We start from the raw sequence: 15,821 nt of genomic DNA, 5'->3' as shown, positions 1-15,821 counted from the left end.
TTATACTACTGAGAATGTTCGTGTTTGGTGTATACTTTATACTACTGAGAATGTTTATGTTGCATGTTTACTTCAACTGCTGAGAATTTTCGTGTTGCACATTTACTTTATACTACTGAGAATGTTTATGTTGCATGTTTACTTCAACTGCTTAGAATTTTCTTGTTGCACATTTACTTTAGACTACTGAGAAAGTTTATGTTGCATGTTTACTTCAACTACTTAGAATTGTCGTGTTGCACATTTGCTTTATACTACTGAGAATGTTCGTGTTTGGTGTTTACTTTATACTACTGAGAATGTTTATGTTGCATGTTTACTTCAACTGCTTAGAATTTTCTTGTTGCACATTTACTTTAGACTACTGAGAAAGTTTATGTTGCATGTTTACTTCAACTACTTAGAATTGTCGTGTTGCACATTTGCTTTATACTACTGAGAATGTTCGTGTTTGGTGTTTACTTTATACTACTGAGAATGTTTATGTTGCATATTTACTTCAACTGCTGAGAATTTTCTTGCTGCACATTTACTTTATACTACTGAGAATGTTTATGTTGCATGTTTACTTCATGCTGCTGAGAATGTCTGTGTTGCATGTTTGCTTCATGCTGCTGAGAATGGGTTTCTTGTATGTTTGTTCAATACCCCTGAGAATGTTTGTAATGCATGTTTACTTTATACTAAGGGTGAAACGATACACCGATATTCCGTTGCATCGCGATACTTGACCCACCATACGATATACGATAAACGTAGGCACATTTATCGATACGCCACGATACGGAACGCAAATCTCAAGTACAGCGTTTCCTCGCTATTGTGCCTTTCAATAAACCGCTAACTTGGTATAGCGCGCGGTAACGCATGGCTCCCAAAAACGTTCTTACATTCTAATAAGCTCAGGTTTTACACCGACAGATGTTTTTCCCCATCTCCAAAAACATTATCAGCTGATCCCCGCAAGCACATAACAATGGAAATACCTGTCAGCAAATCCGAACTGAAGTACGCAATTCAATACCATTATCATACTATCTTGTTATTAAAACGTGTTCATTGTATATCTGGACTTGAGTTTGTAATATATTTTAATAGTTTTTTCAAAATTTCATTTAATATTGTTTTCATTAAGTTATGTGGAATCGTGTGTGAAGAGATACAGTGTTACCGATGACTGTCCCACTTTTTTTTCAGATTTAGAAAAATCAGAGAGATTAAATGAATATTTCCAATCAATATCTACCCTAACTGAAGAACGGGAAGAATTACCATATTTTAAGCAACGCACTAAGAGTATTTTTGACAAATTAACTGTCTCAGAAAATGAAATATCTGACGTTATAAAATGTCTTCAAATTAACAAGGCATCTGGTCCAGACAGAATAAGTAACAACCTATGAAAAAAAACAGTAAACAGCATTAGTATTGTTTTATGTATGTTGTTCAATCATTCATTGGCTTTAAATGCATATCGAACAGAATGGAAAAAAATGCATATCCAACAGAATGGAAAAGAGTGCATGTTATGCCATTGTATAAGAAAGGAGATCATTCAGTTGTGACAAATTACAGACCAATATCACTCATTAGTTGTATTGGTAAAGTGTTTGAGAGAGTTGTATTTAAGCATCTTTATAACTACTTTCATGGCAATAAATTGTTATATAAATACCAGTCGGGCTTTCAAAAAGGCCATTCCACTGTCCATCAATTAATTGAATTGTATAATCAAATTTGTATATCTTTAGATAATAGAGAAAAATATTGCATGGTTTTTTGCGACGTGTCAAAAGCATTTGATCGTGTCTGGCATAGAGGGCTTATGTACAAATTAGAAATGTATGGTATAAAAGGGAATTTACTTGAATGGCTGTCTAGTTACATAAGCAATCGTACTCAATCAGTGTTTGTAAGCGGGTCTCTATCCAAGCCAAGGATTTTGAAGGCTGGCGTTCCACAGGGGTCGGTGTTAGGTCCCTTTTTATTCATTGTATTTGTTAAGGACATTGCTGATGAATTAGATTGCATAACAAGACTCTTTGCTGACGATACAGCACTCGGCTTTTCTTCACCAGACAATCAACTTGCTGAATCAACTCTCAATTTAAATCTGAGCAAGCTGTGTAACTGGGCAAAACGCTGGTTGATTAAATACAACCCAGATAAAACAGAAGCGGTTATATTTTCCTTAAAAGATGAATCAGACCTTATTACCTTATACTTTGATGAATGTAAAGTTAAGAATGTTCAAAATCATAAACATTTGGGTATAACGTTTGCGTCAAACGGAAAATGGTCCTGTCACGTAGATAACATAATTAAATCAACATCAAAAATAATAAATTCAATGAGAAAATTAAAATTCATATTGAACAGAAATACATTAAATAAAGTATATACAATCTTCATTAGACCCCATTTCGAATATGCGTGTGAAGTGTGGGATGGGTGTAATATAGAATTATCAACTCAGTTAGAAAATCTCCAACTAGAAGCTGCCAGAGTAGTTACTGGGCTCCCAAAGTATACTTCGCACACACATCTGTATTATGAAACAGGATGGGAAACGTTAATAGAACGAAGGAGGAAACGTAAGCTATGTTTGTTCTACAAAATACAAAGTAATATTGCCCCAACTTATCTTAAAGACATCGTACCCACCACTGTAGGTTCAAATGTATCATATGATTTCAGAAATTCATACAATATTGAGATTCCATATACTAGATTAAAACACACAACGTGTTCTTTTATTCTTTCAACTGCAAGGTTATGGAACACTATTCCTGCAGCAGGTAGAAATTGTACATCTACACTCCAATTCAAGACATACATACATATAAAGCAAGTCAATGCACCTCCATATTTTTCCTATGGTGTTAGAAAGTTGAATATTTATCATACTCGATTAAGATACATGAAGAGCCAGTTAAATTATGATTAATACAGAATAGAGATAAAATGTGATCCAATATCTCAATGTGGTAATCCATGTGAAAACGCACATCATTATTTATTAAAGTGTCCATTGTACGTCCACCAAAGAAAAACTATGTTAATAATAATTCGGGACATTTTACAGAACGCCGTGAACAAAAATGTTAAATTAGATTTAAGTTTGATGTTAAACGGAAATTAATGTTTGTCCATTATCGAAAATCAACACATCTTTAAAGCAGTGCAAATGTTTATAAGTCATACAAAGAGATTTGAGGAACACTTTAATATACATATACTAGTCTCTCTCTTGTACATTTCTTGCTATCTTTACACTCATCTTCTTTTCTGTTTCCCTTGTATATGATTTACTGTACAAGCTTTGTAAATACCATGGCGAGGGAGTCCTAAGTTGGATAACTTGTTCCCAATCCATTTCAATCTGAATAAAATATGTTTAAATCAAGAGATACAGCAACTACGGTCAGATTACCGCTTTTGACGCATTGAAACGAACTTTAGTTGCTAGAGATTGGATACATATATTACAAATGCCATAGTTTGACTCGTTAAAAGTCATATTTATGGCAATTTGGCTAATATATGTCAACATAACGTTTTCGCAATCGAAATACATGTAGCACGGGAAGTCCCTACGGTGACTGGTCAAATTGTTCCATGTGTAAAAATATCCTGCAACAGCAATCACCAGTACCAATATGCTACACTTGTGGTTCTTATAATTTTAAATACATATATAGTAAAAGCTGCAACTAAGGTAACACGATATTGGAATATATTATTCCTGATAAAACAATAATTTCAGATACAATTTCTTCGACCATTGCATCAAAATTCTTTGACGTTGTATCACTGGTGGAGCACATTAATTATTTTCTGGTGTTTGAACTTTGAATTGTTTTTAAGGAAAGTAAGAGAAAGTTCCACTTTGAAGCAGAACAACTTCAGTAGTCTTGTTATTATAAAATAATTTTGACTGTTCCAAAATCATGAAAGGTTCGATCTTGACTTGCTTTAAGTCTTGTTATTTTATCATTGCGTATCGAGAAACGTATCGTATCGTGACCAGCATATCGATATGCGTATGGTATCGTGACCTTCCTGTATCGTTGCAGCACTACTTTATACTACTGAGAATGTTCGTGTTTGGTGTATACTTCATACTACTGAGAGTGTTTATGTTGCATGTTTACTTCAACTGCTTAGAATTGTCGTGTTGCACTTTACTTTATACTACTGAGAATGTTTTTTGTTGCATGTTTACTTCATACTACTGAGAATGTTTATGTTGCATGTTTACTTCAACTGCTGAGAATTGTCGTGTTGCACATTTACTTTATACTACTGAGAATGTCTGTGTTGCATGTTTACTTTATACTACTGAGAATGTTTATGTTGCATGTTTACTTCAACTGCTTAGAATTGTCGTGTTGCACATTTACTTTATACTACTGAGAATGTTTATGTTGCATGTTTACTTCAACTGCTTAGAATGGTCGTGTTGCACATTTACTTCATACTACTGACAATGTTTATGTTGCATGTTTACTTCAACTGCTTAGAATTGTCATGTTGCACATTCACTTCATACTACTGAGAATGTTCATGTTGCATGTTTATTTCAACTGCTTAGAATTGTCGTGTTGCACATTTACTTTATACTACTGAGAATGTTTATGTTGCATGTTTACTTCAACTGCTTAGAATTGTCGTGTTGCACATTTACTTTATACTACTGAGAATGTTTATGTTGCATGTTTACTTCAACTGCTGAGAATTGTCGTGTTGCACATTTACTTCATACTACTGAGAATGTTTATGTTGCATGTTTACTTCAACTGCTTAGAATTGTCGTGTTGCACATTTACTTTATACTACTGAGAATGTTTATGTTGCATGTTTACTTCAACAGCTGAGAATTGTCGTGTTTCACATTTACTTTATACTATTGAGAATGTTCGTGTTGCATGTTTATTTCAACTGCTTAGAATTGTCGTGTTGCACATTTACTTTATACTACTGAGAATGTTTATGTTGCATGTTTACTTTATACTACTGAGAATGTTTATGTTGCATGTTTACTTCAACTGCTTAGAATTGTCGTGTTGCACATTTACTTTATACTACTGAGAATGTTTATGTTGCATGTTTACTTCAACTGCTTAGAATGGTCGTGTTGCACATTTACTTCATACTACTGAGAATGTTTATGTTGCATGTTTACTTCAACTGCTTAGAATTGTCGTGTTGCACATTCACTTCATACTACTGAGAATGTTCATGTTGCATGTTTATTTCAACTGCTTAGAATTGTCGTGTTGCACATTTACTTTATACTACTGAGAATGTTTATGTTGCATGTTTACTTCAACTGCTTAGAATTGTCGTGTTGCACATTTACTTTATACTACTGAGAATGTTTATGTTGCATGTTTACTTCAACTGCTGAGAATTGTCGTGTTGCACATTTACTTCATACTACTGAGAATGTTTATGTTGCATGCTTACTTCAACTGCTGAGAATTGTCATGTTGCACATTTACTTTATACTACTGAGAATGTTTATGTTGCATGTTTACTTCAACTACTGAGAATTGTCGTGTTGCACATTTACTTTATACTACTGAGAATGTTTATGTTGCATGTTTACTTCAACTACTGAGAATTGTCGTGTTTCACATTTACTTTATACTACTGAGAATGTTTATGTTGCATGTTTACTCCAACAGCTGAGAATTGTCGTGTTGCACGTTTACTTTATACTACTGAGAATGTTTATGTTGCATGTTTACTTCAACTGCTGAGAATTGTCGTGTTGCACATTTACTTCATACTACTGAGAATGTTTATGTTGCATGTTTCCTTCAACAGCTGAGAATTGTCGTGTTGCATGTTTACTTTATACTACCGACAATGTTCGTGTTTGGTGTTTACTTCATACCACTGAGAATGTTTATGTTGCATGTTTACTTCAACTGCTGAGAATTGTCATGTTGCACATTTACTTTATACTACTGAGAATGTTTATGTTGGATGTTTACTTCAACTACTGAGAATTGTCGTGTTGCACATTTACCTGATACTACTGAGAATGTTTATGTTGCATGTTTACTTCAACTGCTGAGAATTGTCGTGTTTCACATTTACTTTATACTACTGAGAATGTTTATGTTGCATGCTTACTTCAACTGCTGAGAATTGTCATGTTGCACATTTACTTTATACTACTGAGAATGTTTATGTTGCATGTTTACTTCAACTACTGAGAATTGTCGTGTTGCACATTTACTTTATACTACTGAGAATGTTTATGTTGCATGTTTACTTCAACTACTGAGAATTGTCGTGTTTCACATTTACTTTATACTACTGAGAATGTTTATGTTGCATGTTTACTCCAACAGCTGAGAATTGTCGTGTTGCACGTTTACTTTATACTACTGAGAATGTTTATGTTGCATGTTTACTTCAACTGCTGAGAATTGTCGTGTTGCACATTTACTATATACTACTGAGAATGTTTATGTTGCATGTTTACTTCAACAGCTGAGAATTGTCGTGTTGCATGTTTACTTTATACTACCGACAATGTTCGTGTTTGGTGTTTACTTCATACCACTGAGAATGTTTATGTTGCATGTTTACTTCAACTGCTGAGAATTGTCGTGTTTCATATTTACTTTATACTACTGAGAATGTTTATGTTGGATGTTTACTTCAACTGCTGAGAATTGTCGTGTTGCACATTTACTTCATACTACTGAGGATGTTTATGTTGCATGTTTACTTCAACTGCTTAGAATTGTCGTGTTGCACATTTACTTCATACTACTGAGGATGTTTATGTTGCATGTTTACTTCAACTGCTTAGAATTGTCGTGTTGCACATTTACTTCATACTACTGAGAATGTTCATGTTGCATGTTTACTTCAACTGCTTAGAATTGTCGTGTTGCACATTAACTTTATACTACTGAGAATGTTTATGTTGCATGTTTACTTCAACTGCTTAGAATTGTCGTGTTGCACATTTACTTTATACTACTGAGAATGTTTATGTTGCATGTTTACTTCAACTGCTTAGAATTGTCGTGTTGCACATTTACTTCATACTACTGAGAATGTTTATGTTGCATGTTTACTTCAACTGCTTAGAATTGTCGCGTTGCACATTTACTTTATACTACTGAGAATGTTTATGTTGCATGTTTACTTCAACAGCTGAGAATTGTCGTGTTGCACGTTTACTTTATACTACTGAGAATGTTCGTGTTTGGTGTTTACTTCATACTACTGAGAATGTTTATGTTGCACATTTACTTTATACTACTGAGAATGTTTATGTTGCATGTTTACTTCAACTGCTTAGAATTGTCGTGTTGCACATTTACTTTATACTACTGAGAATGTTTATGTTGCATGTTTACTTCAACTGCTTAGAATTGTCGTGTTGCACACTTACTTCATACTACTCAGAATGTTTATGTTGCATGTTTACTTCAACAGCTGAGAATTGTCGTGTTGCACATTTACTTTATACTACTGAGAATGTTTATGTTGCATGTTTACTTCAACAGCTGAGAATTGTCGTGTTGCACGTTTACTTTATACTACTGAGAATGTTTATGTTGCATGTTTACTTCAACTGCTGAGAATTGTCGTGTTGCACATTTACTTTATACTACTGAGAATGTTTATGTTGCATGTTTACTTCAACAGCTGAGAATTGTCGTGTTGCACGTTTACTTTGTACTACTGACAATGTTCGTGTTTGGTGTTTACTTCATACCACTGAGAATGTTTATGTTGCATGTTTACTTCAACTGCTGAGAATTGTCGTGTTTCATATTTAATTTATACTACTGAGAATGTTTATGTTGGATGTTTACTTCAACTGCTGAGAATTGTCGTGTTGCACATTTACTTTATACTACTGAGAATGTTTATGTTGCATGTTTACTTCAACAGCTGAGAATTGTCGTGTTGCACATTTACTTTATACTACTGAGAAAGTTTATGTTGCACATTACTTCAACTGCTGAGAATTTTCTTGTTGCACATTTACTTTATACTACTGAGAATGTTTATGTTGCATGTTTACTTCAACTGCTGAGAATTGTCGTGTTGCACATTTACTTCATACTACTGAGAATGTACCAAAATAAACAATTCGCTGAGAAAAAAAGTTTATCGGATTATTTTAAACAAAATACTTGAACAGACTTTTGCAGAATAATTGAAACTTTAATAACGGTAACAACAACGATTCTGTGTAATCTGATTATATCTCTGGTGTAACTTCACTTATAATATATAGTTTTAAATCAAACCGCTCCCTCTTCCGGTTATCTAATTTGCATATCTAATTTGCATACTTATGTCATTGGGGTATGACATACATGTTTTTATGTCATAAGCTTATGTCATGGTTAAATGCCTAAGTTAAATGATAAATAGAGGATTCATCACGAGTGTTTTTAATATGGGAAATATCAACCGAGTCTTAGTTAATCGGTATTTGCCGAGCCTTTGGCGAGGCAAATACCGATTAACGGGACGAGGTTGATATTTCCCATATTAAAAAAACACTCGTGATGAATCCTCTATTTATACTACTGAGAATGTTTATGTTGCATGTTTACTTCAACTGCTAAGAATTGTCGTGTTGCATGTTTACTTCATGCTGCTGAGAATGTGTGTCTTGTATGTTTGTTCAATACCCCTGAGAATGTTTGTAATGCCTTTACTTCAACTGCTGAGAATGTTTATGTTGCATGTTTACTTCAACCGCTGAGAATGTTCGTGTTTGGTGAATACTTGATGCTGCTGAGAATCCCGGTTACAAGTATCCCGGTTACAAGTATCCCGGTTCATTGCAGAGATGCATAGGGTTGGTTGGTTGGTTGGTTGTTTAACGCCGCACTCAGCAATATTCCAGCTATATGACGGCAGTCTGTAAATAATCGAGTCTGGACCAGACAATCCAATGATTAATATCATGAGCATCGATCCACGCAATTGGGATCGATGACATGCATCAACCAAGTCAGCGAGACTGACCAACCGATCCCGTTAGTCGCCTTTTACGACAAGCATAGTCACCCTTTACGGCAAGCATGGGTTGCTGAAGACCTATTCTACCCCGGAATCTTCGGATAATGTTAGTTCGTGTAACACTTAAATTTCTGACTTCTTGGATCACATATTATTGTATTCATAGATACTTTCTTTGTACTTACTGTGACACTGTGATGTTAGTAGTTCACCCCCAGTGATGTAACGATGTCATATTAGAAGGACGTGTGTCCCATTTTCAATATCGGTTTGTTGAGCTGAGTTTGTGTATCACCTACGAACTACAACGTCTATAAACGTCTCTCCTCACGAATATTCATGCATTCAGCGCTTCATTGGTTCATTCTCATCAGTTCCTTTTACAATACTCCTCCAAATAATAACTTTACTAGACACACTCACCATACGTAGTTCAATAACCAAGTAATAAAAAATACGAGGAATTCATATTTGACAAAAGAATGTATCCCGTGAAATTATAGGTCCATTAAGATTGATTGAGTGATTGTGTATGTTTTTACATCGCTTTTAGCAACGTTCTAGCAAGATCACGACGGGGGACACCAGAAATGGGCTTCAGACATTGTACCCATGTAAGGAATCGAACCCGGGCCTTCCGCGTGACGAGCGAACGCTTTAACCACTAGGCTACCCTACCACTCCTCCATTAAAGAAAGTCATGAAGTATGGCAGAGACAGTGCTTGCACGTACTGTCATATTGGACGTAGCTCGTTTCAGCATATTTCAAAGAGTAATTGAATTGTAGGATATTTAACTTTCTTCTTTCGATAAATATGTATTACTTCCCCATAATATAACAATACCTTTACTTAAATACATAACCTCTGTTCACAATTTACTGACAGATCAAGCATCTGTGCGACTTTCATTATCTATTTAAATGTCCCTAGTTTAGCTGTCGTTGATACTAGTATATGTATTTTCAGGAAAATGATTTCACACTCGGACGGACATACTTTATTTGTATGAGAGGCCATAGGGCCAATAGTACAATATATCACGTACAGGATATCGGTGAGCGCCATTTGTTCTAAGCTTTGAATCTTTTTCTATATTCCCGTTCACTATGTAGTCGTTTGAAAAATGAACATATTTCTTGCTTATAAAATACTGCTATGTCCCCGCTTTGTCTGCCGAATCGACTAGTTCTTGAAGTTATACTCTGGTGACTTAAAGTTTGGGAACACATCATGAAAATTGGATGCATGTTTTGCCTCATCATATTATATTCAAAAACAAAATGTCAATAGATGAGAACAATACAACCGATTTTACAAGAGTATCGTTGTGTGGATACAGTGCACAGTCGTCAGCTTTGTCCTGGCAACGGTCACCCCCCTATACAATTTCTTGCCCTGACGCGTCGTGACGTCTGCTCGTATGGCAATACTAACGTTGACTTTAAAAAAAAAAAATTAAAAAAATAAAAATAATAATAATTTAAAAAAATAATAAAATTGACTTGGTGAGGTGAGGTGTTGTGAAATGGGATTTAATGTCGCGTCCAAGATTATTGCACTTATGTAGCGGCGCGTATGAACGTTTGTGTGTGTGGCTGCTTGTACTAGTCTGGACTGATGCCGATTTTTAGTGCTCGCCACTGAGATACCATGCCGCAGTTTAACATGAATACCCCACTCAAACATAGTATACTGACTCCGAGCCGACCAGTCCTTGTTTTAGCCCCTTAATGCGGAGCGCCTGACAAGGTAGCAACAAGTACCATCTTTTTACGTCTTCTGGTATGACGCGGCCGGGGATCGAACCCCGGACCTTCCGCTCTCCGGGCGGACGCTCTACCACTAGTGTAGACTGTCTGTATTTACATACCAGAGTGTAGCATGCCAATTATTTTTACGTATAAATACCCTGTGGTAATTAATAATATTGTGTTTGTTATTTAATGTCTTACTCAACAATATTTCAGCTCTGTGACGGCAGCATTTAAATGATCGGACCAGACAAACCTGTGATTGATATTATAAGCATCGTCCCACGACATCGGGGAACGATGATACGCAATTAACCTAAAGTCGCCGAGTCTCATCACCCGATGCATTTAAATGCCTCATACGACAAGCATAGAGTTCGCTCGTTTAGAAACAACAGTAGTATGATATCCATGTACCGTTATGTAGTAAAACTCATGCCCTGATGCTCATATAGGCCACTATATGTGTTCTAATGCTCATGCACCACTACACATTGGCATAGAAAAGCATAACAATGCAAGAAATATATTGACGTTTTGAAAAGTCCGTTTTTATTTGAAGAAAAACATTTCGCCGCGCCAGTTACGGTTTATTTTTTAGCGGTACGCCAATTTGTTTTCGGCCCTTCCCAGAGTGCAGCATCCAATGTGTCAGCGCCCATGCAAATGCGTGAGTTTGAGCCATGGTGTTTGTCAGGGAAGCTGAGATAGCTGTTCTATTCGGCCACACTCCATCCCGACTACAGGGTATGTAGATCTTGTACTGGCAGATGGTTTTCAAAGAATATGTATTTGATTTTGCATGACAAGAACTGATCGTCGATCCTCGATGTGTGTCTATGTGCGGCCAGTGTAAATCTCAGACTCTCTACCACTAGTGGGAGTGGCATAGGGCTAGTTAATCAGTGGCAATTTCTAAAAGTCAATACGACCATGACTCCAGTGTCACGTTACTTTCCTTGGTTGTTATATATTTCATGTAACACGTGTAAATGTTGAAGGCCTAAACTCAACTCGCCTCAAACGTGACAAACTTTGGAATAAATTGTGAACACACAATGAATAAATTATTTCATGAAAAAATGACAGAAAGACAAAATGAGAAAAATTTACTCATTCAGTATGTGATGTTATCTACATCGTGTGTAACATTATAGTGTTGGGAATTGATTATGATTTTATCTTTGATCAATCATGCATGGATTACCATGTGTATCTTTCAAAAGTAACACTAATAACATATTATGGTTGTCAATGGTTCTGTTGAAATACCTTAACATCAGTATGGCTGACTAATGAGTGAGTGAGTGTGTATATTTACGCCTATTAGCAATATTCTAGCAATATCACGGCGGGGACACCAGAAATGGACTTCACACATTGTACTCATGTCGGGAATTGAACCCGGGTCTTCGGCGTGACGAGCGAACGCTTTAACCACTAGGCTACCTATTTATTATAGATTTAATAAGGAAAAATGAACTTGGTGATTGTTTCAACATTTATCACAGTGTTAAGGGTTTTCGGATGCTTAAAAAACATCTATAGTTTTCTCATTAATCACATAGACAACTGTAAAATGTCTCAGTCACTTATAAAAGACAACTTTATCTTAAGAACAAGCCATCATCTGAGTATTTACAATGTGTAATTGACGCCATACCCCTCGTTATAACGCTAGCCGTCATGATAAACATGGCCGTCCAAAAACATATGATGTTTGAAAACCTATGATCTGAGATACATAGAAATCTGATATAGATTAGGGTATTAACATGAGTCGATTCTGGACACTTTCAAAAATTAATCATTGCATCAAAAATAATCATTATTAGTATATCATGTTGACATCATCATGATCATCATAACAACCATGTTAACCTCACTTCTTGGATTTGATTAGGAATATCTTTCATCACCAGTCGTCTAAGGCACTACAGTTCGCTGTGCAGAGTTGCGTCCCTTGAGCACGCCAGAAATCTATGATTATGGGTTCGAATCCCCGTTCGCTCCGATTATGTTTCTAGGTTTGTCAGCACCATACCCATGCTCGTGGGTTTCACCGAAGTGGTAAACGTCTGGGACCTGCATCACTTCGGGCTTTCCTTCCACATTAAACTGACACGCTGTGATAAAACTGAAATACTATTAAAAGCGGTGCTAAACACAACTCACTCACTCACTCACTTTCACCAATGTACATGTGTCGTCTTCAGGATAGATATGATAAATTGTACTTCTTTTTCAGATGGTGGTTGCGGCACGGAACTATTGGAAAGTTTTTTACATGGGAAATATGAAGATGTCTTGAAACATGGCATTGGAGAAAAACTCTTGAAGGAAAACCCAGGGAATAAAGACACCTTAGCTGCAATTGTTTCACACAATGTGGAGACATATATTCTCAATTCTGACAGAGATAAAGATATTGTGTGAGTTTTTTATACAGCTTTTAACGTTAATCTTAAACTTAAACGCGAGGTATCATGTGTGACACACATTTGCTCAGACATAGCGGAAGGTTTGGGGTTCGATCCCAAGCCGCGCCATACCAAAAGACGATGAAAGATGGTACTTGTTGTTACCCTGTCTGGCGCTTGGCATTAAGGGGCTCAAACAAGGACTGGTCAGCTCGGAGTCAGTATACTGTGTCTGAGTTGGGTATTCATGTTAAACTGCGGCATGGTTTCTCAGTGAGCTAGCACTATAAATCGGCATCAGTCTGGACTAGTACAAGCAGCCACACAAACACACACACAAACATGCACGTCGCTACACTTATTAAGTGCAATAATCTTGGACGCGACTTTAAACTCCATTTCACCTCACCTCACCTCAGACATGGTGTATTTAAAGGGAAACAACACAACAACTATCAAAGTAGACACAATTTATGGATAGCAACTTCATTAATACTGTAAAGGCGATGTTTCGGTATAAATTGTGTTTGCTTTGTCATCCGTCAACGTCTAAGTAATGCCTATCAAACAATTCACACCAACTATCAGTGACTACCTCTATGGTCTAGTGGTAGAGCGTCTGTCCTGAGAGCGGAAGGTCGGGGGTTCGATCCCTGGCCACGTCATACATAAACATGATAAAGACGTTAAAAGATGGTACTTGTTGTTACCCTGTCTGGCACTCGGCTTTAAGGAGCTAAAACAAGGACTGGTCAGCTTGGAGTCAGTATACTGTGCCTGAGTGGGATATTCAAGGTAAACTTCGACATGGTATCTCAGTGGACTAGCACTATAAAATTGGCATTTGTCGGGACTAGTACAAGCAGCCACATACACACACGTGCATGCAAGTTGCTATATAAGTGCGGTAATCTTAGACACAACATTAACACCAATGACGTCTAGCTGGTGCCGTTTAATGAGCCCATGTAATCACCAGATGCCAATTAGCGGCAGCGACCCAACAAACTGAGCCTCGGACCAGTGAGGGGGCAGTTGGAGGACCTCGTTGACCGCGAGGTGGAATCCCCTTGAATCTTTGCATTTGATGGGATGCGTCTTATCCACTCAAAGGTGTTAAAAATCCAGATTATTATTTATATCCTTACTTCACCATGTTGACTTAATGAATCTGAGTTCTTAAAAAATATTTTGCTATCATTTCCAGTAAATTAATTAAAATGACTTTTTTAAACAGTTGTGTTATTTCACTAAAATGTATTTCAGTAAGCTTCCACTGCCAGTGGGGTGGTCGGGTAGCCTGGTGGTTAAAGTGTTTGCTCATCACGCCAAAGAGACGGGTCTTTGTACACAAACTTTTCTACGTGCTGAAAATCTACTTTTCTCTTGATGTGTATTAAGGCTACTGTGTAACCATGGTTACAGGCAGCTGGAGGTTCTGCTGGTCGGAGCGTCATGTCTGCAGCTGTTTGTACAGAACAACTGGACAGGACCGTTGACCGACAAACAAGCAACGGAGTATCTTGCCCCCTCTGTCTGCCAGTCAAACAAGGTACTCAGAAGTTGATGATGGTGATGGTGATGATGACTTGGAGCAACCCTCAAATATTTTCTTAGCCTACAAATGTCATGTACAAGAATCCTACTATACTTATAGAGTTGTCTTGTATAGAGATGACACAAAAATATATGGTTGGTTGGTTGGTTTGTTGTTTAACGCTGCACTCAGCAATATTCCAGCTATATGACCGCGGCCTGTAAATAATCGAGTCTGGACCAGACAATCCAGTGATTAATATCATCGATCGATGACATGTATCAACCAAGACAGTAAGCCTCACCACCCGAACCCATTAGTCGCTTCTTACGACAAGCATAGTTGCCTTTTACGGCAAGCATGGGTTGCTAAAGATCTATTCTACCCCGGATCTACACGGGTCACAAAAATACATGACACAAAATAAGAAAGAAAAAAAAATAAATCCCTATCCTGGCAACAATTAATTTAATTATTATTTTTTTGTCCTATTTTATAACAAATAAAAAATAAGAACAAAATATGAATTGTTACCAGGATAGGGTGTAATTTCCATAAATAATTTGAATAAATTAAACTTTTTAAAGCAATACTCAAACACATGGTCAGTTAGTAAAGTTGCCTTCCTCAGGAGTATCTATACAAACCTGTCAAGATGATCAATGAGATTGTCCTTAAATATGATAGATGAATGTTGTTTATAACTATATAATTACAGCAAATTAGAGATTTTTGTTTTGTTTTCAGGCCTTCATAGAGTACATACTGGGTGACTTGAGCCAAGATGGTGCACCAGTATACAGTTTGGCTAGACATATCACGTATCTGTTTCTAGCCAGAATTATCTTCCTTGATTGTCGTGACCATTTGAAAAGTTTGCAGGTAAGACAGAACAAAGTGCTGTTTGCCAACTAACCACAGCCCCACCCCCACTCACCCACCCGACCAACCACACATCCACCCCCACTCACCCACTCGACCACCCACACATCCACCCACAAATTCCCCCAACTAACTACACCCCCAACCCCACTCACCCACACATCCACCCACAAATTCCCCCCACTAACCACACCCCCACCCCCACTCACCCAC

The 15,821-nt window shown here is 36.8% G+C and overlaps 1 protein-coding gene across 1 annotated transcript in view; it reads left to right on the top strand.

The window, feature by feature from the left end:
- The first annotated feature begins 11,405 nt into the window (after positions 1-11,405).
- Positions 11,406-15,821, top strand: part of LOC124151518 (tetratricopeptide repeat protein 27-like) — a 34,791-nt gene continuing 30,375 nt past the window's right edge. Inside the window, exons 1-4 of the mRNA XM_046524034.2 lie at positions 11,406-11,516; positions 13,018-13,201; positions 14,615-14,741; positions 15,474-15,608. Coding sequence (XP_046379990.2) covers positions 11,453-11,516; positions 13,018-13,201; positions 14,615-14,741; positions 15,474-15,608 — 510 coding nt within the window. The 5' untranslated portion in view covers positions 11,406-11,452. The remainder of the gene's footprint in view (positions 11,517-13,017; positions 13,202-14,614; positions 14,742-15,473; positions 15,609-15,821) is intronic.

This window comes from Haliotis rufescens, unplaced genomic scaffold (genome assembly GCF_023055435.1).
Source record: "Haliotis rufescens isolate VD_foot unplaced genomic scaffold, xgHalRufe1.0.p SCAF_3, whole genome shotgun sequence".
Taxonomy (NCBI): domain Eukaryota; kingdom Metazoa; phylum Mollusca; class Gastropoda; order Lepetellida; family Haliotidae; genus Haliotis; species Haliotis rufescens.
This window is presented reverse-complemented; position numbering and strand designations above follow the sequence as displayed.